General features: G+C 36.1%; 1 protein-coding gene across 5 annotated transcripts in view; it reads right to left on the reverse strand.

Annotated features, from left to right (window-relative positions):
* Window positions 1-21,388: 21,388 nt before the first annotated feature.
* LOC118182087 (fasciclin-2-like) overlaps window positions 21,389-24,670 on the reverse strand; it is a 113,206-nt gene continuing 109,924 nt past the window's right edge. For all 5 annotated transcript variants that reach the window (XM_035351375.2, XM_035351372.2, XM_035351373.2 and 2 more), the window contains one exon: window positions 21,389-23,370. In XM_035351375.2, coding sequence (XP_035207266.1) covers window positions 23,271-23,370 — 100 coding nt within the window. In that variant the 3' untranslated portion in view covers window positions 21,389-23,270. The remainder of the gene's footprint in view (window positions 23,371-24,670) is intronic.

A 24,670-nucleotide genomic window follows, 5' to 3' on the forward strand; every position in this document is an offset into this window, starting at 1 on the left:
AAAAGAGAGCTTCTAGATTTTATTTTATCTTTTTTTTTCTTCATTACGCTCAGAAAATTTTATGCTCCGAATTTTATGAATTATTAAAACAACTAATCCACTTTAATGTTAATAATTTAATGATCATATAATCAAATAAATATGATCGTTTTGTAATGTTATTATAGTTTAGAAAATCACTGCCTGACAATGTTCATTAAATTTTTAAAAAAATTATCAGATCTTGTTTAATTTTACCTTATTTATTTCAAAGCATCGCGTACTATCAATCTTATTTAATTTTGCTTTATTTTTACGCAAAATTAAGTTCATAAATTTTGTGCTTAGAGTTGTTACCGTTTTACCAAAGTAAAGATGTTTGTACAAGAATTATGCGTGAAAAAAAATGCCCGAAATGCAGTAAAAAGTGCTTTAATGAGATATATTAAATCCTATTTGGAAAAAACTGTGGCTTTCATAATGTCATCACTATACAATGTATCACATTTAATAATTAAAAAGAGTTATGTGATACAAACGCCATAGTATTCAGTATTAAAGTAAACCAGATCGTCTCTACTCTTTCTTGCCGACATGTCGGTGATGCGCGCCCCGCCCACTGGGTTAGTCTATCTCTTATAAGGTCCATGAATACATTCCGGTGACGTTGGAGGTCACGTGATGTAAGGACTACTAATGTAAACAAACAAGCTTGTGCTGTGGTAGATGTGTTGAAAAATCGGAAACTTTGTTTATTTTTAATTACTTATAAAATTTGAATTTCATTTTTAATTATTATTTCAAACGTTAATTAACTGTTCATTCATTTGGTTAGTATAATTTTTGCAACTCTTATATGTTATTGTTATCTTCATGATACTCTGTTATTCGCTGCTTTACCATGTTCTGATTGTTAATATTTATTTATGAATTCTTTCCTTGATCTGATAATTCATTTATCATTTTCCCATTATAGTTTAATTTTTAGTTTGATTTCTAAATTCCTGTTTACATTTCCAGTTTCTGAGTGTTGACAATGCCTACTACATGTTGTGCATACGGTTGTTCAAATAACAATATGAAGGACAAATGTAAAGAAAATAAGATTTCCTTCCATCTGTTTCCTAAGAATTAAAATCTGCGTAAGGAGTGGATAGTAAGAATAAAAAGGGAAAACTTTAATCCAACCCCCACTACCAGAATTTGCTCTGAACATTTTGAAGAAGAATGTTTCACATACCAACTTTCACAAACAGGAGGTCATTAAATGCAGATGCTGTGCCAACGAAATTTATTTTTAATTTGACTAAAGGAACCACTAAGCGAACTAGTTATGTATTTGGTGAATCATCGCAGGAAAGTTCAAGAGAAAAGAGGTATTTGTGTACTAGTTTTATCAGAAATACAGAGCATTTGTATATGAAAACTAGAGATTGTTTTTTTTTTTTTAAATTTCTGCACTTTTGGTTTTAGAAAAAGATAAAAGCATAATTGGTGTGCTCTGAAATTTAATTAATTTCTTCCTGTTTCAATGTTTTTTGCAGCTGATAGTTTTCAAAATGAAAATTGCGTTGGTCGCAACTTAATTGCTTCTATATGGCATGATACATATTATTTCGTATTCGACAGGATTTTTATTGCTTATGTATTAAGGACTTGTTGTTTTATTCTTTTATCATGTTTCTTACTTCAATTCTTACAACTTTGGTAGACACTTCACTGATGAAGCAGTTAGCGAGGTTTCCTCCTAATTTTAATACTTATTTCTATAATATGACACTTTCTATGCTTATTTCTTTGGTGTTTCTTACTTCAGTTTTTACCACTGCTGATAATACTTTTTAATAAATTCATTGAATTTGATTTCTGGGTTGTTATTATTTACTTCACCAGATTCTGATTACTAGCATCACATTGTCAGGTATCATATTAGATGCTAAGCTTAAGTTTATCCTTGCAAATAGAAATTTTAAGCTTCTAAATGCTTCAGTATTGCTGATTTAAATATAATTTTTATTGTTAGTTCGTCCTCTATTTTGCATGCCTTATGTTTATTTGCATGTAAAAGTTTCACAAAAAAATTGAAAATTTAGTAAAATGTCTCCCAAATTTAATTATTAACCAACCAAGATGTAACATGTAACGAGGTATGAGAAATACGTGGAAAGGTTTCAATGAGATGTTTCAGTTGATTAGTGATTCAGTTTTGGAAACCCCTTTAATAAGGAATTCTATATATTACATAAGTATTTAAATTGTTCAACAAAAGAATGCCAAATAAATGAGAGAAATTAATCAAAATTAATTCGGATTACAATCAGAAATAATTTTAAACACTTATATTAAAAGGCGAATTTCCATCTCTTTATCCAAACAATCTTCACTGTATTAAGTTCAATCAGGATAAATCTACAAACCATACCTCTAAATCTACTGCTCTATGTTTTGAAAAAATGAGGTATGAAACCGGAATTTAAGCTATTCCCTCTAGATGCATATCGCCCAAGTCTCCTGATGTGTCTCCTACGGATTAATGTGCATTTGTACTTTTAAAACAATCTCTTTATAAGTGGCATCCCAAACATTGGATGGACTCTGGAAGATTGTGAAGAAGCAGTGGCATGAAATGAATCTTGATGTTTTGAGAAAAAGACTTTGCTCTTGGAAATCAAGATGTAATACGATAGCTCAACAAAAGGGCTATCAGACTGAATATATTAGAAAATAACATTCTAAGGCTTGTTCATATATATAAATCTTTGCAAAATCCTTAAAAAATGCCTGAACATCCCCTGTATTCAGTGATTTGCGATAGTTATTTTGAATTTTGAATTTCCAACTAAACTTTTATTGAGGATTATTCATAGCGTTTCCTTTATTCACATTTTTATTAATAATGCCTCATAAATACTTATTCAAATGTATGAAAAGGTATTTTTTTTTAATTTATAAAATACGCTGTTTTAAAATATTTTTAACCCAGAGGGACATTAGCTCAAATTCTGTCCAAATGCCTATGCTTGCAAATGAAAAAATGGCCTGCGTTTATCGTTTTTCTTGCTTCCTACCAAAAACGAATTTAGAGGGGCTTGTATGGTCGCTGCATGAGGTAAGAAACGTTGATAAAAATTGAGCAAAGCAAGAAATCTTAAGTCCTTCACTGTAGATGGTTCGGGCATATCGCGGATAGCGGTGACTCTATCCGGAAGGGATCGAACGCCATCAGCGGAAATTTCATGACCAAGAAAGGATACTCTTGGTTGGCCGAAAACGCATTTGAAAGGATTAAGATTGACACCATACCTTTGAAAACGTTCAAAAACTGTTCTCAAATGTGATAGGTGTTCTTGCTCTGAAGAGGAGGCGATTAAGACGTCATCAAAATAGCGTCTTGGTTTAGAGGAAATTGGAGGTTCGGTAGTTTCAATATAATGTAGTACATTGTGCTTGGGTTCAGAAATACCCATAACTGGGTGCGTGATTGTAAGAAATTCTCTGAGAAGTTGATGCCGTGGGGAGTTACCCGAAATTAGTTTAATGCTCAAATCTTGACTATTGCGAATTACTCCCGGATAAGTTAAGTTGGTTGTGGACTCTATCAAACGGCGATTCTTCTGATAGACAAGCAAAGAAAATTTTTGTAAAAAGTCAGCGCCAATCATAGGTCTTGAGACAGTAGCAATAATGAATGGCCTTTGGAAGTTGCGGCGCAATCCTAAATCAACAGATATCAAGCATTCACCGAAGGTTCGAATAGGAGTTCCATTTGCTGCATAAAGTTGTAACTTGGTAAGGTGTTTTTTTCGTGAAAATGTGGTGGAACGACAGAAACCTTAAGCCCGAATTCTTATCGATGATGAAAACGCGTGCAAAATTCCGGCTGCTGTCATTTACGACTACGAGTGACGGCCCTTCTCGTTTCCTTGATCGTTATAACGACACGGGCAGCATTTGTTCGCCTTGTTTCCAAATTTGTGGTGGTAAAAACAAACACCCGGAGGAGGGCTTTCATAACGTTTCCTCAGTGGGCTAAGACGTGTATTTCGACCACGTGATGTGGAGCGGTTGCGCTGAAAAGGTTCAGCTTGAATGGCTACTAACTAAGCAACTTGTTTGAACAAATCATCAATTTTTGCCTGCAACGCCACAATACCTGGACCAGGAGCCTGCACTGCGTGTTTGAACAAATCATCAATTTTTGCCTGCAACGCCACAATACCTGGACCAGGAGCCTGCACTGCGTGTTTGAACAAATCATCAATTTTTGCCTGCAACGCCACAATACCTGGACCAGGAGCCTGCACTGCTTGTATTTGCACTGGAATGGCCAGCTCGTGAATTTTATCAGGATTTCGGATAGATTTTTAAGTGGCTCGCTACTGGCCGCTAAAATGGCTTGCATGTTAGATGGGAGTCTATTCATCCATAATATTTTAAGAATGTTATCCGTTAGATTACCGGCGGTTAAGTCTGACATTTTAGACAGCAACTGAGTAGACCTCATATCACCCAACTGTAAATCGTGCAACAGCTGCTTGATTTTAACTGTCTCTGATTCTTAATAAACAGAATTTTTTTTAAAGATTTGTATTTGCCCGTCGCCGGTGGATTCAAAATTATTTCACTAGAAAATTATTTCATCTAAGGCCCGTTGTGTTGCCCTTCATGTCACGCCACCCTGGGCTTACATTTCAGCAAGATAATGCCGGCCCCCACACGGCACATGTTTCTACTGCTTCCCTTAGTGCTTGCCGAACATTACCTTGGCCAGCAAGGTCCCCGGATCTCTCTTCTATTGAGCATGTTTGGAGCATTATGGGCAGGGTCCTCCAACCAGCTTGGGATGTTGACGATCTAACGCGTCAGTTGGACAGAATTTGGCACGATATTCCTCAGGAGGACATCCGCAATTTCTATCAATCGATGCCAAGCCGAATAACTGCTTGCATAAGGGCCAGAGGTGGACAAACGCGTTACTGACTTTTTCACTTTCTGAAGCTCTATCACTTCAATAAATCATCCAATTTTTTATCAAACTGTAATCATTTGTTTTTCTGTACATGCACATCACTTCTACCGAGTTTCGTCCCATTCGGATAGCTCCTTCTTGGTGCACCTTTTTTTTTTTTTTTTTTGTCTAAGAGTGTATATATATGTCTCGTGACGTTAATCTCAAAATTTTATTTTTCATCAATTGTTTTTTATGATTTATGTTCACACTAACCGTGATAACTCTAAAAGTTCCGCATATAATCTCTTGAAGTTCTCGTATATCATTATGAGGGATACAGTGTTAATGTTAAAAAGATTAGCCTTATAGAAATTATATTCTATCATTCGTTCTTCAATACCGTATGCACGTTTTTAATTTTTGAGTGTTGATAAATATTTTTGACCATATAATACTAATGAATGAATATTTTTCAATCAGGGTACTTCACTATAGGCTTATGTTACTATATATAACATAAATCAAAATTTTTTTTATTAACATTATTTTCTTTTCCGAGATGATTGATTTTTTGTTAATTTCGATCGAAATATTTCAGTTTGTTTTATAAATTTTATAAAATAACACATTTTATATCAGAAATTATTATTTATAGCTATTCTATTTAAGAGTGAGTGCAATTCAATAAAAAAATCTCCTTATCTCAAAAATTTAACAAAGGTTTTTAAAAATTCTTTTCAAGCGAGGTCGGTTACCCTGTGCAGTATAATATTAAAGTAATTCTGAAATTATAATCAGATTCAAAAATATCAAAATCGGAGTGATAAATGAATCTCCAAAAAGAAAGTTTCGTATACAAGGCTACAAACGTTCAGATCTCGGGAAAAATTAAATTCTAAAATGAGTTTAGCAAGAAAAGAAACCGTCTTTTTATATTATTACTTTTTAAAAAAATATCTGCATCAGAAAAGCTGAGTTGCAAGAAATTAGCGTTTTCGGGCCATTGCGTTTGCAGCACCCTGAATATTTGGACTTCTGTTATTTTTGACATTTGGCTGCTTATCACGAAGTGTATGTATGGACGGAAAAATCGCCTTTTTCGATAGGATAGAGCAAAGGCGTTTTCAGTCCAATAGATTGCTCTACAGCTGAAATGCAAACAGAAAATCAGGTTAATCTTCGGATTATGGTAACTTGGCGATTTTTTGGCGACCAACCCTGCTACAGCAACCTGCTAGTTCTTTTTTGGACTCCATTGTGTTTTCACGAAGTAAAGGCTTTTTTTTTTAACTGAACATTTTTTGACAACAACCTGCTAGCCGCATTACGCTTATGCTAGAACTTTTACGGAAATCGGTGTAAAATGCTGGTAACTGGGCTGATTGTGCGCATGCGCGAACGTAGGTGAAGTGAAAAGCCTCTTTGCTATTCGCACCGTCGGTGCGATTAGCCACTGCGCCGTGATAATAGAGCGCCATGTTAATTTGGGTTGAAATGGAGGTTGCCTCGAATTTTTATCAACCATACTGTCGTCTTGGTTGAGATTCACAAATTTATTTGATTGTTTTATCTCATTTTGCGGTGGAGTTGCAAGTGGCTTTTTGATAGAATTACGTGAGAATGTAAATCCCTCACTATCAGTGAAAGCGCGTTTGATTAGTCTGAGAAGTGCACGAGTCATTTTCTACAGTGATAGTATTAGCTTTTAAGTTTTCATTTGTTTTAATTTGAATTGAATCATCTTTTGGTTTTTATAGCTCCGCTAGGAGTAATTTCAGGTTATTAAGTTCGATGTCGTAATGCTGGGCTTTTTTTTTGGCACGGATTAGACTGTTTTTCTCAGGCTCTTCGTCAAGAATTTGCCAGTTGTTGAAAAACTTCGCCATTTTAAGAGAGTTGATTCTGCGTGTGACAGATTCAATTGTTAGAATCTGGTTTTCATTAATATCGATCTCCTTTCCTTCCATCGTACGTGAATCGTTGAACCAAGCAAATAATTAAATGGCACAAAGAGCAATATACTTACCAAACGTCAAGTAGAAAGTGGTATCTGTTTTGCAAAAAACAAGCGACCGTTGTATCTTTAAAAAATCCATTGGCTGACATTTTAGTAGAATTGGAATTAAAATTGTTTTATATCACCGTGCAATGCAGTACGATATTTATTTGGAGAGAAAGTTACGCCGGAAAAGTTAAAATACTGGTGCACGCACATTTAACATTTAATAAATAGATATCTCTTAAGTGTAGTTTTTTCCTATCGAAAAAATACCAGAATGTTCTCGTGCATGATTAAAAAGCTTATAAAAACCGGACAGAAACATCTTATTTCAGTTGTTTACTTAGTTCTTGTAGTTGATTATAGCGAATCCGCGGTGAGGTCGGATTAGCTTTCTCTGTTTTGAAATGAGTTCTATTTTAGTTGAATTGAGTTTTAGTAGTTTCAAATATAACTACTGTGAGATATTGGACGAATATCTCTGAATAAATTTCAGCATTTTGTTTTATTTCTTGGGATAAGAATAAATTTTATTATTTTTTATCGACTTGCGCATTCAATCCATTACGAAACCGTATCCACGCAACATTTTTTGGTGTCAGAAGTGGGATTTGAATGCTAATCACAAGAGTAATGGAAGAACAAATGGGTGAGCAGTTGATGACTTCATTCCAAGAAAAGATGGAAGGGGCCGTCAATTCAGTTGAAGAAGAGATGGAGCTGGCAAAGCATTCGTTAAAGAAGAGATTACCTGTATAATAGAAAACGAATTCGAGGCTATGGAAGGCAGAATACACACTGTTGAAAATAACGTTGGAGAAATTCAAGAAAGAGTTTCTTCTGTTAAAGAAAAATAAGAGTTTCTGCTGTGGAGCAACGAATCGAATGAAGAGTTTCGGCCGTCTCCAACAGCGAATCGAACAACATATTGAAGAAAGTTTCTGTCATCCAAGGACATATCGAACAATGAATTCATGACAAGGTTTCTACAGTTGGAAGAAAGGAAGTTTATAATTTAAAGAAATTTGTAGCGACGGCAGGGAGCAATTAGGATGGTTTTAAATTTTTACCCATTCTTGCTCGTTCTTCACTGAAGCTAGCCAAATATGATGGGAAGACCTCCTGTTAAGTATATAAGACATAATTTCCCTTAGTGGCGGAGGCGAACGGATGGGATTCCCAAGCTAAAGCATGTTATCTCACCGCTTTTCTGAGAACAGATGCATCAGATACCCTTCAAACTCTCCCAGAAAACCAGAGGCTAGATTTTGAAGCTCTGTCCGGCGCGTTGGAGCTGCGTTTTGGGGAGAAGTGTTTAAACGATTACAGGCTTCAATTAAAATCACATCAACAGAAGCACACGGAAACACTCCAGGAACTAGCCACGGACGTTGAAAGGCTGTCTCACGTGGCCTTTACGGAGTGCCCGAGAGAAACGAGGGAAATCCTGCCCTGCAATACTTCATTTTTGACGGCATCCAGGATCCTGAAATACAGAAATCTCTGTGAATGGCAGATGCCAAAGACTTGAAAAGCGCTCTAGTGTATGCCATTAAATTTGAGGCAGCCCAGCAAGCCACTCATAGAGACCGCCACCCAATCAGAGCTGCTCTAGTCCAAAAGCCAGGGGATCAAATGGCTGCTCGTCTAGACGATTAAACCAGACAAGTGAATGCCTTGAGACGGAATATTGGTGACAAGAAACCGACTGTAAAGTGCTGGAACTGTGGAGCTGAAAGGCACATATGAAGAAACTGCAGAACACCCCAGGGCACGGATATTAAGACCGCGCCTATCAAGAAGGAGGGAAATTGATTTGTGGCTATCTCGCGGGGTGGAGGTTGGCAGATAATGAAAAGCACTTCAGATTTCTGCAGTGAGTGGGGGCAGTAATGAACTTTTCATCATAAGACACATCAGTGGAGTTCCTAGTTATATAACCATTGATACAGGAGCCAATGTTACCATCATTCGAAAAGATGTGCTCAACTTTTCTTACTCGTTCAGCTTATGAAGGGGGTCTTGCGACGGAAGAAAAGTCACTCACAAATCTCCTATATTAGGTGCAAAGCCCTAGGAAGCTTCTCAGCTGATGGACACTTTCGGGACGATTCCAGTCTTTAACGGCTGACACCTTTTCAGGATCCATGCACACACCTTCAGCAGAGATGTCCGAGGTAAGAAACTTCCTGGGGGGGGGTAATGTTACCCGCGTCCGTGATTATCCTTAAGTCACACGTGCCCCCTGGGTGGTGCTAAATGGGTAACTGTCATAAAGTCCTGTGGCATACTGGGGCTCAGTGGGATGAGGTTCGGTCTGATGATGAGTAATCTTATGACGACCCAACGGACCGCTCTTCCCTGGGAAAACCGGCGATTGTGGGGAGGATTTGAAATTCCGAGGACCTTTGATCTGGAGAGGAGGGGTCTTGGAGGAAGCAGCCATGTAGAGGATACAGGAGAAAAGCTGAGTTTTGCGTTTCAGGCCGCCAGATAGTACAGGAGCCCGAGGCAGCCTAACCAGCATGTCCTGGCTGCTCTATCAGCTGGTGTATAATCTCGCCTGCCTTGTAGTTCCAGGTGGTGCCTGGGTGGGGTCCTGCATGGCAGAGCGGGGGGCTCTTCCGAGGTCACTACTGGCTGCTGAATCTGGGGTCCCTCCAAACTGGCTCTTAGAAAATCGGAAGGAATTTTTCTCCCCCTTCCTTCAATCTTATACCAAAATGGATGCTTGCAATACAAAATTAGATAAAAACGCATCTTCTGAAATCCCCACTATAACCACTGTAATTCCTTCTGAGGGAGTGAATGTACCCTCGGGTGCGGACGCTCTTCTCTTCAGGACTACAGAAACCAGAACCGCTGGTGAAAGGGTGAATGTGCCTTCGGACACGGACGCCTTGAAACCAGTGGGGATGGATACTGACTCCTCTGTCAGAAGTACTGTGCCAGATGCGCAAGCGGATGACCAGTCACCAATGACGGAGGTTGTAAATAAAAGAAGAGAAAAAAGGCCACGCCAGAAAGAGCGGAAACGACTGGAGAGGGCCATGGAAGGGATCTCGATCTCTGGGGAGAAGGGAGCGAAAGAGAAAACAGATAAAGCTGGGACCTCTGGAGCAACCTCCAAACCGGTGAGGAAGAACCACCCAAGCGATGAAGAGTCTCGTAAGAGAGAACGCATTGCTGGTGACACCCCGGAAATGGCCCTCAAGAAACGACGGCTATATAGTCAAGCTGCAAGAAAGGCAATCACTCTGCGAATCGTCTGCAAGGATGATTCCAGAGACATAACATCGGTGGATTCAGATTTCATCACCTCTATAATTGATGACCGAATTATAGATGGCTCTATAACCACCTGCAGGGTCCACAAGACAGTCCTGCAGCCGAATGGCCTCAACATTGCATGTGAGGACCAGGAGACTGTGGACGTCCTGAAGACTTTAATTAATGATCTACCCGGCCCTGAAGAAAACCATCCAGGTTATCATGCCATGGCTCCCGGAGACAGACTCCCCATGAAGAGGTTTTTCGCTTTGTTTCCTGGTAACAGGTCACCAAAAGATAATATCAAGCTCCTTGATGCCTGTAACAAGGGCCTTGATGTTAAGAAGATCGCCATCAAGGCAGTTATCCCTGGAGACGGAGGTAATACCTTGGTGCTGGGAGTAAAACATGAACTTATGGATTATCTGGAGGCCCAGAATTTCAAACTTTTTTGTGGTGCCCGTGGCTGTGTACAGTTGAAGGAACCAAGGCAACAGGAGAAATCAATTCCTTCGCCCAAGGATCCTCCAAAGAAACAGTTGACGGAAGAAAGGGAGACCGAAAAGGAGTCGGAACCAGAGCTTTCTTTGGAGGCTCTGGAGAAGACATCTGAATAGGTCTCCCTTGTCACTACTTCCTTTGAAGTAGTATGCTAAGGATGCGGCTTTTAACTAAGTCTCTCCTAAAATCATTCAGGGTAAGTTCTTTTCTTTCATTTAACCTGTTTTAATGGTTAAGGTTAGTCAGTTAAACCTGCAACATAGCAGAGCAGCTTCATACAATTTAGCTGCTGAATTAGGTAAGCAAGGCACTTTTGTTGCCTTAATTCAAGAACCTTGGGTGTACAAGGGTAAAATCCTTGGTAGGCCCATGAACGCGCACTTCTTTTCGACAGAAGGACCTGAAAAAAGACCTAGAACTAGCATTTACATTTCTAAAAATATAAAGGCTATGAAATTATCCCAATTTACATCAGAGGACTTAACTGCTATTGTAATTAAGGACATAAACAGTTCACTGAGAGGAAACATTTGTTTTTGCTCGGTTTACATGGCTTATGACCTTAACATTCCGCAAGAATTTATAGATCTTGTGAGCTTCTGTGAAATAAACAATATTCCTATGGTTATTGGTGGTGATGTTAACGCTCACCACCTGTCATGGGGCAGTTCTGATACTAATCCTAGAGGAGAAAAACTCATGGAATTTATAATGAATACCAACCTAACTTGGGTAAATAGGGGAAATCGCCCCACCTTTGTTAACAGAAGAAGAGAAGAAGTCATTGACCTCACATTAACTTCTTCTGATATTTATAACCTTATTGAGAATTGGCATGTAAGTGACAATCCCTCACTTTCTGACCATCGCCTTATACAATTTTGTATTAGAGATGAAATTCCAGCTGAATATTTCAGAAACATTAAAAACACAAATTGGGACCTTTATAAGGATTTCCTGGTTTCTAATGTCATTAACCTTCAGGTTTTAGACAATAATTGTACAGTCGAGGAGCTTGATATTCAAGCAAACAACTTGACAAATATCATTATTGAATCTTATCATGCATCATGCCCTCTCAAACGAAGGAAGTACTCTCCTAGCAAGAGAGTTTGGTGGACCAAGGAGCTTGAAAGCCTCCGCCTAGAGGTTCGGAGAGCTCACAGGAAAGCTGTCAGAAATAAATCTGAAGTTAACTGGTCTAACTTCAAATTCTACAAAGGAAATTTAAAAGGGAAATCAGGAAAACTAAATACAACTCATGGAGATCGTTCTGCACAGATATTCTGTCCTACCATGAGACTGCCAGAGTATATAAGATTCTTAAAAGATCTCAGGAGTCTCAACTCTCATCGGTTATGCGACCTGATGGCAGTTATACTACAAACCCTTTGGATACACTTTCGACCATGTTGAATTTTCATCTGGGGGACAGAAGTGTCACCTCTGACCCCCAGGAAAATCCATTGGAACTACTTCATAATCCATTAGATCTGGATTTTGCTAAGACAATTGTGAATTTTGAAAAGGCTAAAGCGGCCCTTGATGTATTTCTTCCCTTTAAATCTCCAGGGAACGATGGCATTTACCCAATTCTGCTTCAGAAAGGCTGGGATATTTTTGGTCACATTCTCGTGGACATATTCAGGTCCAGTTTGATTTTAGGATATGTTCCTAAGGTTTGGAGAACTTCACGAGGTGTGTTTCTTCCTAAACCAGGAAAAGATACATATGAGAAACCAAACTCTTTTAGAATGATCACGCTAACATCCTTCCAGCTTAAGCTGTTGGAGCGATTGATTTTCTGGCACCTCCAGTCAGATAATAATCTGAACCATACCTTTGGCTTATACCAACACGGTTTTAGGCCTGGCCTCTCCATTGAGTCGGCCTTACACCAACTCGTGTGGAGAATAGAAAAAACAATTATAGACGGACACTTTGCCATTGGGATTCTACTGGATATTGTAGGAGCCTTTGATAACATCGGTTTCGAGAAAATACATAAGGCCCTTACTGGAAGTCATATTCACCCTATGCTAACTAGGTGGGTCATCTTTATGATTAAAAACAGGAATATCTGTGTTAGTCTCACTGACTATGAAGTAAAGAGAGATATTACTAAAGGGTGTCCGCAGGGTGGTATTCTTTCTCCGTTCCTGTGGAACCTGGTATTCGACTCACTCTTAGTACTTCTACGGGAGGAATCTGGCATGTCACAGGCTTATGCAGATGACCTTATTGTGTTATTACAGGGTTTCGATATGGAAATCCTACACAATCAAGCTCAGCAGATCTTGAATAAAGTTTCACACTGGGGTGATACAAATGGCTTTTCTTTCTCTGCTGAAAAATCTGAGGTCATAGTTTTCACGTGGAAAAGGAAATGGAAACTGGCAGATTTATATCTGGGTAACCAGATTATCAGACGTAATAAATGCGTTAAATACCTAGGATGTTACCTGGACATTAAACTTACATGGATCACCCATATAAAAGAAAAGGCACAAACAGCCACAAATGTTCTAGTACTTTGTAGGCGAATCGTTGGTAAACAATGGGGCCTTAACCCAAAATCTACTCTATGGATTTATACTGCCACAGTACGGCCAATGCTTTCTTACGGATGCGTTGTCTGGATCAATGTTCTTAACAAAAGCACATATTTAAACATTTTACAAAAGGTGCAAAGACTTGCTTGCCTAAGCATTAGTGGGGCTTTAAATAGTACCCCTACTGCTGCATTAGAATATTTACTGCAAATTCCACCCTTGAAATTATTCTTGAGCGGAGAAGCAATTAAAGCCATGTATAGATTGAATAAAAATGGCACATGGTGCCAAAGGACAGGTTTTGGTCATAAAAGCCACCTGAAAAGCCACATTGACATATGTCTGGACTTGGGCAATGAGATCCCTATAATCTATATGCCCAAAGATGCAATTACTAAAACAATAGTTCCAGATAAACTATTCTCAACTCATATACCAAAAAGGAATGAGATAGAATCTCTAATTGACCTAATTCCAACAGGCTCAATTGAATGTTACACAGATGGATCAAAATCCAACTTCACTGGAGCTGGAGCTATTATAAGGACCAAGGGATCTGAAGAAGATTTCATCTATACCTTGGTAAATTTACAACTGTTTTCCAAGCCGAGGTTCTGGCGATCAATATGGTCGCCAGGGAGCTCTTAGCTAAAAATACAGTTGATAAGTATATATATATTCTCTCTGACAGCCAATCAGCCATCCTTGCCCTGGCTAATCGTGTCAAGTTACAAAACTGTGTTTTGAACTGTACTCAAGATCTCAATTCTCTGGCTCAGGCCCATAATACCATTAGTCTGGGTCCCAGGTCATTGTGATTTTGCTGGAAATGAACTAGCTGATAAAGTAGCTAAAGATGCTTCGCAACTACCCATGTCTGGCCCAGAACCATTTTACCCAGTTTCATATCAAACGGTTAAAAAAGAAGTAAGAAGCTGGATAAAGAACAAACATGATGATATATGGTCTAAACTTCCAGACTGTGCTCATTCTAAATTGGTGCTCAGTACACTTAACTTTTCAGGTAAACTCATACACCTCAGTAGAACTAACTTACGCCAGGTAATTCAAATTGTTACTGGACATGCTTATCTAGCTAAGCATCTCCACAAATGTGGTCTTGTCGAATCTCCTCTCTGCCCAGCTTGTGGAGAAGATGAGGAAACACCTTTTCACTTTCTGGGACGATGTCCGGTGTTCTCTGTCCCTAGAAACAAATTCCTTGGTTTTCCCTATATTACCTTTGATCAAGCCCTTTTATACAAAGGGCTCTCTGGCATAATAGGGTTTCTGATGTATACTAAACACCTACAGGTAAGGTGAATATGGAACCACAAGAAACAAGCATTGAGACGCCCTATGAGTTCTTTTTTTTTTTTTTTGAAAAGAAACTATGCAGGGATTTCCCTCTCATAGCTGTGTTTTGGAATATATTGATATCAAATCTTTATACACTACCTGGCCATTTGGCTTGAGAATGCACCTCTGCCCTCCTTATTTATTTATTTGACTCTCCATCGCACTCTTGTTTGGTCAAGAATTTGCGTTTGGTGGTTTGGGAGGGATTGAATCGGTTTTCCATCCAATAGGCAAGTTTTTACGATCCAGCCGACACCTTGATTTTAGAGATGGGATCTTTTGCTGATACTATAGATTTGGTGTCAGTTTGAGATCTTATCTATTTATTATTTACCTTTTACGGGAATTACCATTTAAATCCCTTGATTTAAATGATCAAATGGCGGAAGAGTAATGGGCAATTTTGCCTAAACTCCTTTCCTTCTTTTCATAAGAAGGAAGCGCCCTATTGTTATGTTAAGACACTTCCTGTCTGAATAAATTGCATTTAGCGGGATTTTAGATTGGTGTCTTTTAGTTTCTGAAGAACTTTTCTCAGATTCTTTAAAACTCTTTCTGTCGATGAGGATGTCATTCAGGTATATCAAAAGAGGCTTCGTAGGAAAGACCTTTCAAAACAGTCTCCATGACGCGTTCGAATGTTGCCGGCGCATTACAGAATCCAAACGGCAGCACCTTGAACTGATAAAGTCCTTGTCCCGTAGTAAATGCTGTCTTTTCTCGGTCGTCAGGATGTATCTCTACTTGCCAATAGCGACTCTTTAGATCAAGCGTCGAAAACCACTTGCTTCCTGAAAGAGTGTCCAAAATATCAATTCTGGGAGGAGGGTAGCTGTCTTTTTTTTTTTGCAACCATGTTCAATCAGTGATAGTCAACGCAAAATCTAGTCGAACCGTCTTTCTTTCTGATGAGAACAGTGAGAGATGCCCATGGACTTGCTGAAATTTCTATGACATCGCTTTCTTGCATGTCCTTTAAAAGTGTTCGTACCTCTTTCTGTTTAGCAATCGGTAGACGTCTTGGATGTTGCTTGATTGGTTGAAGATCTCCTTTATCGATTCTGTGTTGCATCAAACTGGTTCGACTCATGTCAGAAGACGAGCGGGAGAAAACTTCTTGAAGATCTTGAATGACACGTTCGGCAGCATTCCTCTCTTCGTCGTTTAATGGCGCATTCTGCAATAACTCCGATATAATGCTCTCTGAATACACGGATTGTGGAGTGTTAATGTTTCGTTTAACGCTGGTCACTGGAGTACATGCTGCAACCACCACCTTTCTTAATAACTCTCACCTTTTCAGTTACTTTGGCAACTCTCACCGGGATAACGGTTCGCGATAGGTCAACGAGTGCTGAGGCTACTAGTATACTCCTTTTAGGTTGTTACAGTTCTTGGGATATTCTGTGATGCCGTAGGGGAAATTTCCATTTTCGATTGTGGATCCAGGAAGTAAAAACTCTGTTCTTGTGGGTATTGTGATATCATCTTGAGCTATAATTTTGTGGATAGATTTCACTCCTTCATTATTAATTCCGAATCGGGCTATGTCATCAGAGAGGCGGAATGGAGTACATGCTGCAACCACCACCTTTCTTAATAACTCTCACCGGGATAACGGTTCGCGATAGGTCAACGAGTGCTGAGGCTACTAGTATACTCCTTTTAGGTTGTTACAGTTCTTGGGATATTCTGCGATGCCGTAGGGGAAATTTTTATTTTCGATTGTGGATCCAGGAAGTAAAAACTCTGTTCTTGTGGGTATTGTGATATCATCTTGAGCTATAATTTTATGGATAGATTTCACTCGTTCATTATTAATTCCGAATCGGGCTATGTCATCAGAGAGGCGGAATGCAGTTCGTTATTCTTAAAGTCCAAGGAAAACTTGTATTTCCTTAAAAAGTCCAATCCGAGTATGCAAGGGTCTGAAATCTCTGCCGCATATGCTGTGTCCGTCGATGTCGATCTTCTGGAGGGTAACGTAGGGCAGCGTCTAGATGAGTTTGCTTTTTAATTGTTGAGCACATCTTTTCGAATGATGGTAACATTGGCTCCTGTATCAATGGTTATATAACTAGGAGCTCCATTGATGTGTCTTATGATGAAAAGTTCATTACTGCCAACACTCACTGCAGAAATCTGAAGCGCTTTAAACGGGCTTTTCATTATCTGGCAACCTCCACCCTGCGAGATAGCCACAAATCAATTTCCCTCCTTCTTGATTCCGAGAGTAAGAAAAGTTCCCGAGGACGAAAGATTGTGAGAATGCATTTAACAACTTGAAGGAAGCTTCCGCTTCTCCAAATATCGGCTCCAATCCTGACTTATCCTCAGCTCGACAGACCACTTATTCTCGACACGGACGCGAGCAATGAAAGAGTCAGTGCTGTTTTGTCCCAAGAAATAAATGGCCAAGAACATGTCATATCCTACTGGGAACAAGTGCCTATCAAAACCGGAGAGGAATAAATGCATTACCAGGAAAGAATTGCTCGCAATATTTAAAGCCGTACAACATTTCCATCATTATCTTCTACGACAGAAAATTCCTACTCTGCCAGGATCATGCTTCGTTGACCTGGCTTTTAAATTTCCAAAATCCTGCTTCGTCACATGACAAACTGATTGCATGGGAGATGAAAAAGTATTGTGGAACATGTTGTAAAAGGTAATTTATTCGTTGCTGGATAAAACATACAATTTCAAATTAATAATAAACTATTAAAAGGTATAATTAGCAAAGAGCTCTTCAGACATGCTTGAACGCTTGAAGCATTTTATTCGGACAACATAACTAATGCTTACTAGAAAGAGCCATTTCATTGAACAAAATATATAATGATGTAAAGGAAATTTTGGTACTAGAACATAAAAGTATTCATAATTATACTTTAAAATACTGCTGTATGTTTTTCAAGTATCAGAAGTGATGAAATAATATAAGAGATTTTATTCAATTTTTGGGGAGTGGGAGCTTGACATGAAAGGATATATTTTATTTATTTTATGATTAAAGAAGACTGTTTTTGTATTTTTGAAAATGTTTGGCAGAATAAGGGTTTAATTTTAAATATTTCCTTGGTATGTTAATATTTTCTGAAATTATATAAATGGACTACTGTTAACCTTTACATTAACAACTGAAATTCTGTAAAAGAATATTGTTTTTGAGTATTTGAAAAATAGAGCAACTTCTAATGTCTTTTAAAAAGGTATGTGAAGACACTTTGTTACTAGTAGTAATGTTCCGGTTAAGGTTTTATGCCTTTAATTTTTCTGCATGCAATAGTCTAAAATTATCAACAATTAAAATTTGCTTAAGTTCCACTAAATCACACCGCCATTTGTTTACACGTGAAACATAGAAGCACAGTGAATTAAATCGGTTTCTGCACCATTGTTGGACTCTTTTTGCCAAGTAGAGCCAAAAAAATCTGTCTTTTTGCCTAATTTTAATTAATTTAAACTCTAATTGTAAAAATAAATAAATAAAAATAAAAAAAATTAAGGGTTTTGTTTTAGGTTTTTCTGTATTTATCCTTGCTGTGAAATGAGAACTGAACTGATTGAATGAGAAATATATCTCTAATGAAATTTGGGGAAATAAGTTTAAATGATATGCAACAAAAAGGATGCATACTTTATTAATAGGCCATACAAGGAAGTTATGTGGTGTCCACTTCAGAATTTTGTGAATTGTTAATCTGTTCACATTTCAAGTTAATTTTTAAAATTATTTTTCTGAGAGATATTCTTTAATCATGATTTTTAGAAATGACTGCCACAAGATATATGCGTATGCCCTTTATAATTTTCTATTATTTTAATAATACATAAATACTCCGCCAATAATTATTAATTTACCAAATTTTTCATACAAATTTTAAAAATATATATGTATTCAGTGAACTGCAGTAATTATACTCCGACTTGTTTAAAATTTAATTTAATATATTTTTCTTGCTTTAATCACGTATTAAATTCAAATTTTTAATCTTTGGCATGGCAAGGCAAGCGATCTTAAGTATTATATTTTATTTGTAAATGAATGAAATTTTTAAGAAGTTTTATTTCTAGATAATCGTTGAAATATTTTTCTGGCATCTTAATTATTTTTAAAATATGTAGTTTCAAGTTGTTTTAGCAGAGGAAAGGCACAACTTACATAGGTATGGTAAACTAACATACTAGTTTTTCTACCGTAATATGCTGCACTCTGTTAGAGAAAATAAGAACCTTTTCTGCTGTGTGCCGTAACTGGAGTTAACATAGTAGAAATAGGTTCCCAGTTTGCATTGTCATGTAGAAAGGTTTTTATTCTGCTATCTTCAAGACCTTATTGTTGCAAGAAATCACAGGTAAGAAATTTATTTCACTATAGTCTTTTGTTGCTGAAATACTGGACTTCTCAAATCACTATAGTAATTTTTAATTAATTGCTAATCGTTGCTAGTGGAATAATAGTAGGAGTATAGAATTGTAATGTTCTATAAACCAACACTCACAGGTGTCTGTAAACTGACATACCTGAGTATGCTGCTTATAAGCAGGCTATCATTCCATCAGAGTAATAAAGAAAGGATCTACACAGAACACATTGCAACTTGCTGTTAGAGATAACATCAAGCATTCTTTCAGTAACATTATGGCAGGAAAATCTTGGATTCACTTAGAGACATTTAGAGTTACCTAAATGCGAATTGACAGAAACTTCTTTTGCAAGGAAAGAGGTCTTCAAGAATTCTGTTGACAGGTTTCTTGAGTTAACTATATTAGTTTATTAAATCCATCTATTGAATTTACAACATAAGAACAGGGTTGACAATTGTTTAAAGTTCTGCAAGTTATTGGAAGGAAAGGGATGCAACAAATTGATGTTATTTCATCAGTGGAAAGAGGATTTTTGACAGCAGTCATTTGTGCATTGAATACCACTTAAGATTTCATACCACTTTCCCATATTTTCTAGAAAATACATATCACAACTGATAATGAGAAGGATTGCTGCTGATTTGGTTGGTATTGCCCATACATCAGGTTGAGTACATTTTCAAACCACTGGCTCCAGCATTTCATTAAGGAAACGAAACCAAACTCATAGGATACTGTTCTGCTCCTGTTGGATGAGCATTTTTTCCATATCAAGGATTTAAAACTATCAATTTGTCTTGGGAAAATTTTGCCAAAATAACTTCCTTTCTTACACTTACCAAACATATGCTACAACTCATAAATAAAAAAAAACCTTCATGGCGACAATGCAATCAAAAGGAGAACCAGCAACTCGGCATAACATTATGGAATTACTTGGTCAAGCTTACATCAAATCCAGACAGCAGAAATTGCTATAAATGCTTTCAGGACAACTGGGTTATATCTACTGAATCATGCAGTGTTTTTAGATTCAGAATTCATAGCTGCTCAAGAAGATGCTGACAATCAAGATATCCCTGATAATGCACCTCTAATTGCTACCAACGAAGGTAAACCTTTATTTTTCAAGAGCCTTTCCAAGACATAAAGCTTCAAAATCAAGCATCATTACAAAATCATTATAAAAGCGGAATTAATTGCTGCCATGCACAAAAAGAAGGAGGGAGAAGACAGAATAGGTCACAACTTTGAGGTAACATGAAAAGAATCTTTGAAGGCAGAAGGACCTACAGTTAAATCACACCCCAGGACAATACAGTAGTTTTTTTTAAAAAAAAGGGGGAAGGAGGGTTGATCATTAGATGAAGATTTTGTTGCGAATGCACCAAGAAGTGATGATGGAAAGTGCATTTTTTGGAAACATTTTATTCACAACACTGCAAGGAGACGAATGGGTTCAGTGCATATCTTGTGAGGACTGGGCACACACAGAAGGTGCCGAAGAAGACATTTATGTTAGTGATTATTGTTAGCAGATCAAGTTTAACTATTGTAAATTTTCTTTTTCATAATTTTGTTAATTTTTTGTGAATATTCCCATTATTATTATAATAAAAACTATAGGCAATATGACAAATGCAATTTTTGAAATATAAATGTGATTGTTGATGAACAATTTTATGTAATTATAAGTTAATAAAGGCATGGTTTTATGCTCTGGCTGAATCTGAAAAATTTTGATTGACAATTTATTGGGAATTCTTGACAAGGCAATTACAGGACTCAAAAAATAAAACTTTGTATCTGAATAAGAAATTATGTCTATCTATAGAATTAAAAAATTTAGCATTATAAGTGAAGCAACATAAACAACTTACATTAATAGAAATGTTTAATAAAGCAAACAAATAAATATTGAGCACTTTTGTAAATTTTAATTCCCTTAAAGTCATAAATGCTTTATTATTTCACAAACCACTATAAACTTGGAATTGACAAAGTCCCGATTTCTGACTTTGTACTGTATATATCCTAAATTACACTATATAAAACTGTTCTCCTGCCTTTTTTTTTTTTTTTTTTTAGAGAGTGAATGATGAGAGTAGTCCCCCCCTATTCACACTGTGTATAAAGGAAGAATGTTTAATGAAATAAAGCCATTTGTAGCCAGTCCTTTTTGAGCACAGTGAACATATATATGATCAGAACTGTGAGTAAATTAAAGCATTTGCTCAAATAAGCAAACACTTGGAAATATTTTATGTAGATTAGTTTGATTCATATATAAATTATACTCACATAAATTTCATTCAAGAGCATATGACTTATACATTAAGAGAAATATATTTTGGTATTAATAATTATCTATGGACACAGTCTGAAAATGAATTTAAACTACTATAACATTTGTGAACAAGATTTTATTCTTGATTCATGCACACAACATCACAAGTTAAGAAGAGAGCAGCAAGCATTCCAATATGTCTTAGAACAAACACATTTTAATTATACAAGTATTGTATTTGCTGAAAAATAGCTGCTCACATTGATGTTAAGGCTCTGGCACCCCATATCTGCATTGGTTTTTGTCTTTTTTTTTACATCATATATATACATATATAATAATGCTTTCATGCAACTAAGAAGGCTAGAATTTGCAGCACACATTACGTAGATTACAAGGTAATGATATATGACAAAAATGTAATCAAATTTCATTCCATATCAGCTGTGCAAAGCAGTGTGAAATGGTGCTGCACCAATACTGATTTTGAGAATTTTTTTTTTTTTTTTTTTTTGCAAAGTATGCCAGTTATGGAATTATGTGTTATGAAATTATATTTTAAACTCCTTTATATATCATTATAAAGAAAACATCCAATATTAAAATATTTTTCATAAATTTCTATGATAAAATGTACTTTAAATTTTAGAATAAAATGAAGCAAATATCTTATATTAAAAATTTATTACTAAAGAAGCTGGTATGAAAAATGTCACAGACATTAAAAATGTATTCTATGTTAAACTGTGCTTCTTTAAATGACTCAAGTTTTATAATTAATATATCAGCCATGAGCAAAATATGTCATATTGCTCAGTATGTTTATAAAGCATTTGTTTTTTCAATAAAAAGGTTCAAATGTAATGAAAAATTTTAAAAAGCCCACATAAAACTAAACACATCTGCCATTATAACCACAGTATTTACATAGTTTAAAACTTCATACTTATCTATGAAAATGTTCATACATTAAATACAATGTAAAACAAACAAAATGAAGAAATAGAAAATATTATAATTACATCAAATGATGGAAATTATAAAAAATGTTTCAAGATAATACCTTAAGAAAATAAAGACAATAACAAAACAGCAATAGAATTGTGTGTGTATATATTTATATATATATATACATTTTACAACTGTAAAACAAAGAAAAATGAATGACATGAAACAATATGAAGAAAATAAATGATAATGGTCCATCCAGTTACAACACTATGGAAAGACTGGAAAAGAAATACACTTGCCAGAAATTAATAACAATAGCAAAATTCACAATATGTTGATCTTCTGTTGACTTGGTGGCAAGATGTATGATATTTTTCTAATACAAATACACCATCAAGAAAGCTAACAAAAAACAATAACAAAGTTTTCTTTAAAAAATATTATGGAATGACTTGTGAACATACAACAGGAATGAATAATCTCAAAAGTGATGGCTCAGTATGAACCACACAACTCAACTCACTAAACATATGTTGATGCAAATGACTTTTTACACTTATAATAAAGAAATAATACACATACGGTTGACCCCTCTTCCCTGATATTTGAATTTTGTAGTAAATAAAATTATATTTTTCAGCAATGTAATTATATTCTTCACAAAATAATTTTTTTGTGTTAAACCCACTGAAGTACGACAAGCGAAAAAATGGCAATATGATGGCCATTTGCTACAACTTCCAACCTCGTTGTAACTTTATGTAGTAGAAATGGTTGAAAATCTATGACAAAAGGAGGCCCAAAGACATACATACAGGCAATTACAGGAGACAAAACTGCCAAAAAATTCAGTCCTTTGAACACAGTTTTCAAAAATCAGATATATATATATATATTTCTTTTTTGGTACGAGAGAAGCAGCTGAATGTAAATGTTTTTGTACCAACTGTCAAACAACAATAATAAAGTTCCAGTTCTCAACTGAAATTGTGTTAGCATTCATTTTGATGCTAATTTTGGTGATAGAGACGAACTTCTTTGGTCAGTCTACACTAAACTATCCTTGGCAATACTAGACTTTGATCCTTTTGGAGATTTGTTTTTCACATCATCTGTATTACCATCACTTGCTTTGGTATCTTTAGCACTAAATGGAAAACGAAAAAAGTTTAAATTGTTGAGTACATCACATTCCAGCAAGAACAAAACAATGGTGCATAAAAGTTAAATGATGACTAGATGCTAATTATGTTATAATAAAATGAAGAAGAAGACCTTTACCATATTTAGATTGCAAATGTGAGTTATAAACTACTTTATTAAACTAAAATGCAAACTAGGCATAAAAAAGTACAATAAAAATACTTTAACTTAATAAAGGCTTAATATGAAAATAGAATTAAGGCAGTGCAGATGCAAACTGACAGATGTTAGGCAAATCAATATTAGTAGCACAGTTGCAGGGTGAGATGAAAATAAGTGAGACCAAGAAAACTAACTAATGGAAAATATTATGAGAAATGAATTTGTTTCAAAAAGGCTACTAAAAGCTGTTTCTAAATATGACCACAGAAACATGCCATTTTAAAATTATAATGATGTGCAATTGTACCCCAGACCAGGCAAATTGTCTGCTTGTAAAAAAGTGTTTTTAAATCAAATTTATAGAACTAAAGTCACACTGCACATATTATTTCGGAGGACAAAATTTTTTTGGGGAGGTGCTGCAATTAGGCATAAAACATTTTCATATGGAAGGCAGTAAAAAACACTTTCAAAACCAATATATAATCCACAAATTTAACTCTGAAAAACTGCACAATACAAGACAAAGAGTGGCATGTTAATTGGAAAAACTACTGAGAATATGCAATGCATAAAGTGATGAACTCAGAATGAGCCAAAAATCATCACTAAGACTCAATGAGCACAAAACATTTGTATAATGCCATGACTTTTGAAAAAGCAAAATTACTTACATTTCCTTTCATCCCCAATGATAAGATTGCATATTAAGAAGGCTGAAGTCATGAGAAAATCAGTTTCCTTATGCACACTAGAAATGTTACTGTTAATAACATTAACCATGAATTATAAATTGTTAATGACACAGTGTTCTCCCCACTCCCTCCTTGGTTTTATTTACAATCATTATTTACTTCTTTTCTACCACAGAATCGAATACACTGCCTCGATAAGCACTGCTTACCTTTCTGCCTACTAGATAGATTAGGTGTTAAGAAATTTGAACATGGCAAACATACAGAGAACTATCTTCTGACAGAATTCTTCATGAACTTTCTAAAAGCAACTGGATTGTATTCATATTATACATGAGGAAACCCAACTATGAAGATAACCTTTGTGCCTGGGACGAGCTACCAGTATTCAGTGGTCTTTGACTGGTTGCTCATTGGAGACTTTTTTTTTTTTTTTTTTTAATTACA

The sequence above is a fragment of the Stegodyphus dumicola genome, chromosome 1 (genome assembly GCF_044657685.1).
Source record: "Stegodyphus dumicola isolate Sdum_Otavi_A_Nest chromosome 1, ASM4465768v1".
Taxonomy (NCBI): Eukaryota; Metazoa; Arthropoda; class Arachnida; order Araneae; family Eresidae; genus Stegodyphus; species Stegodyphus dumicola.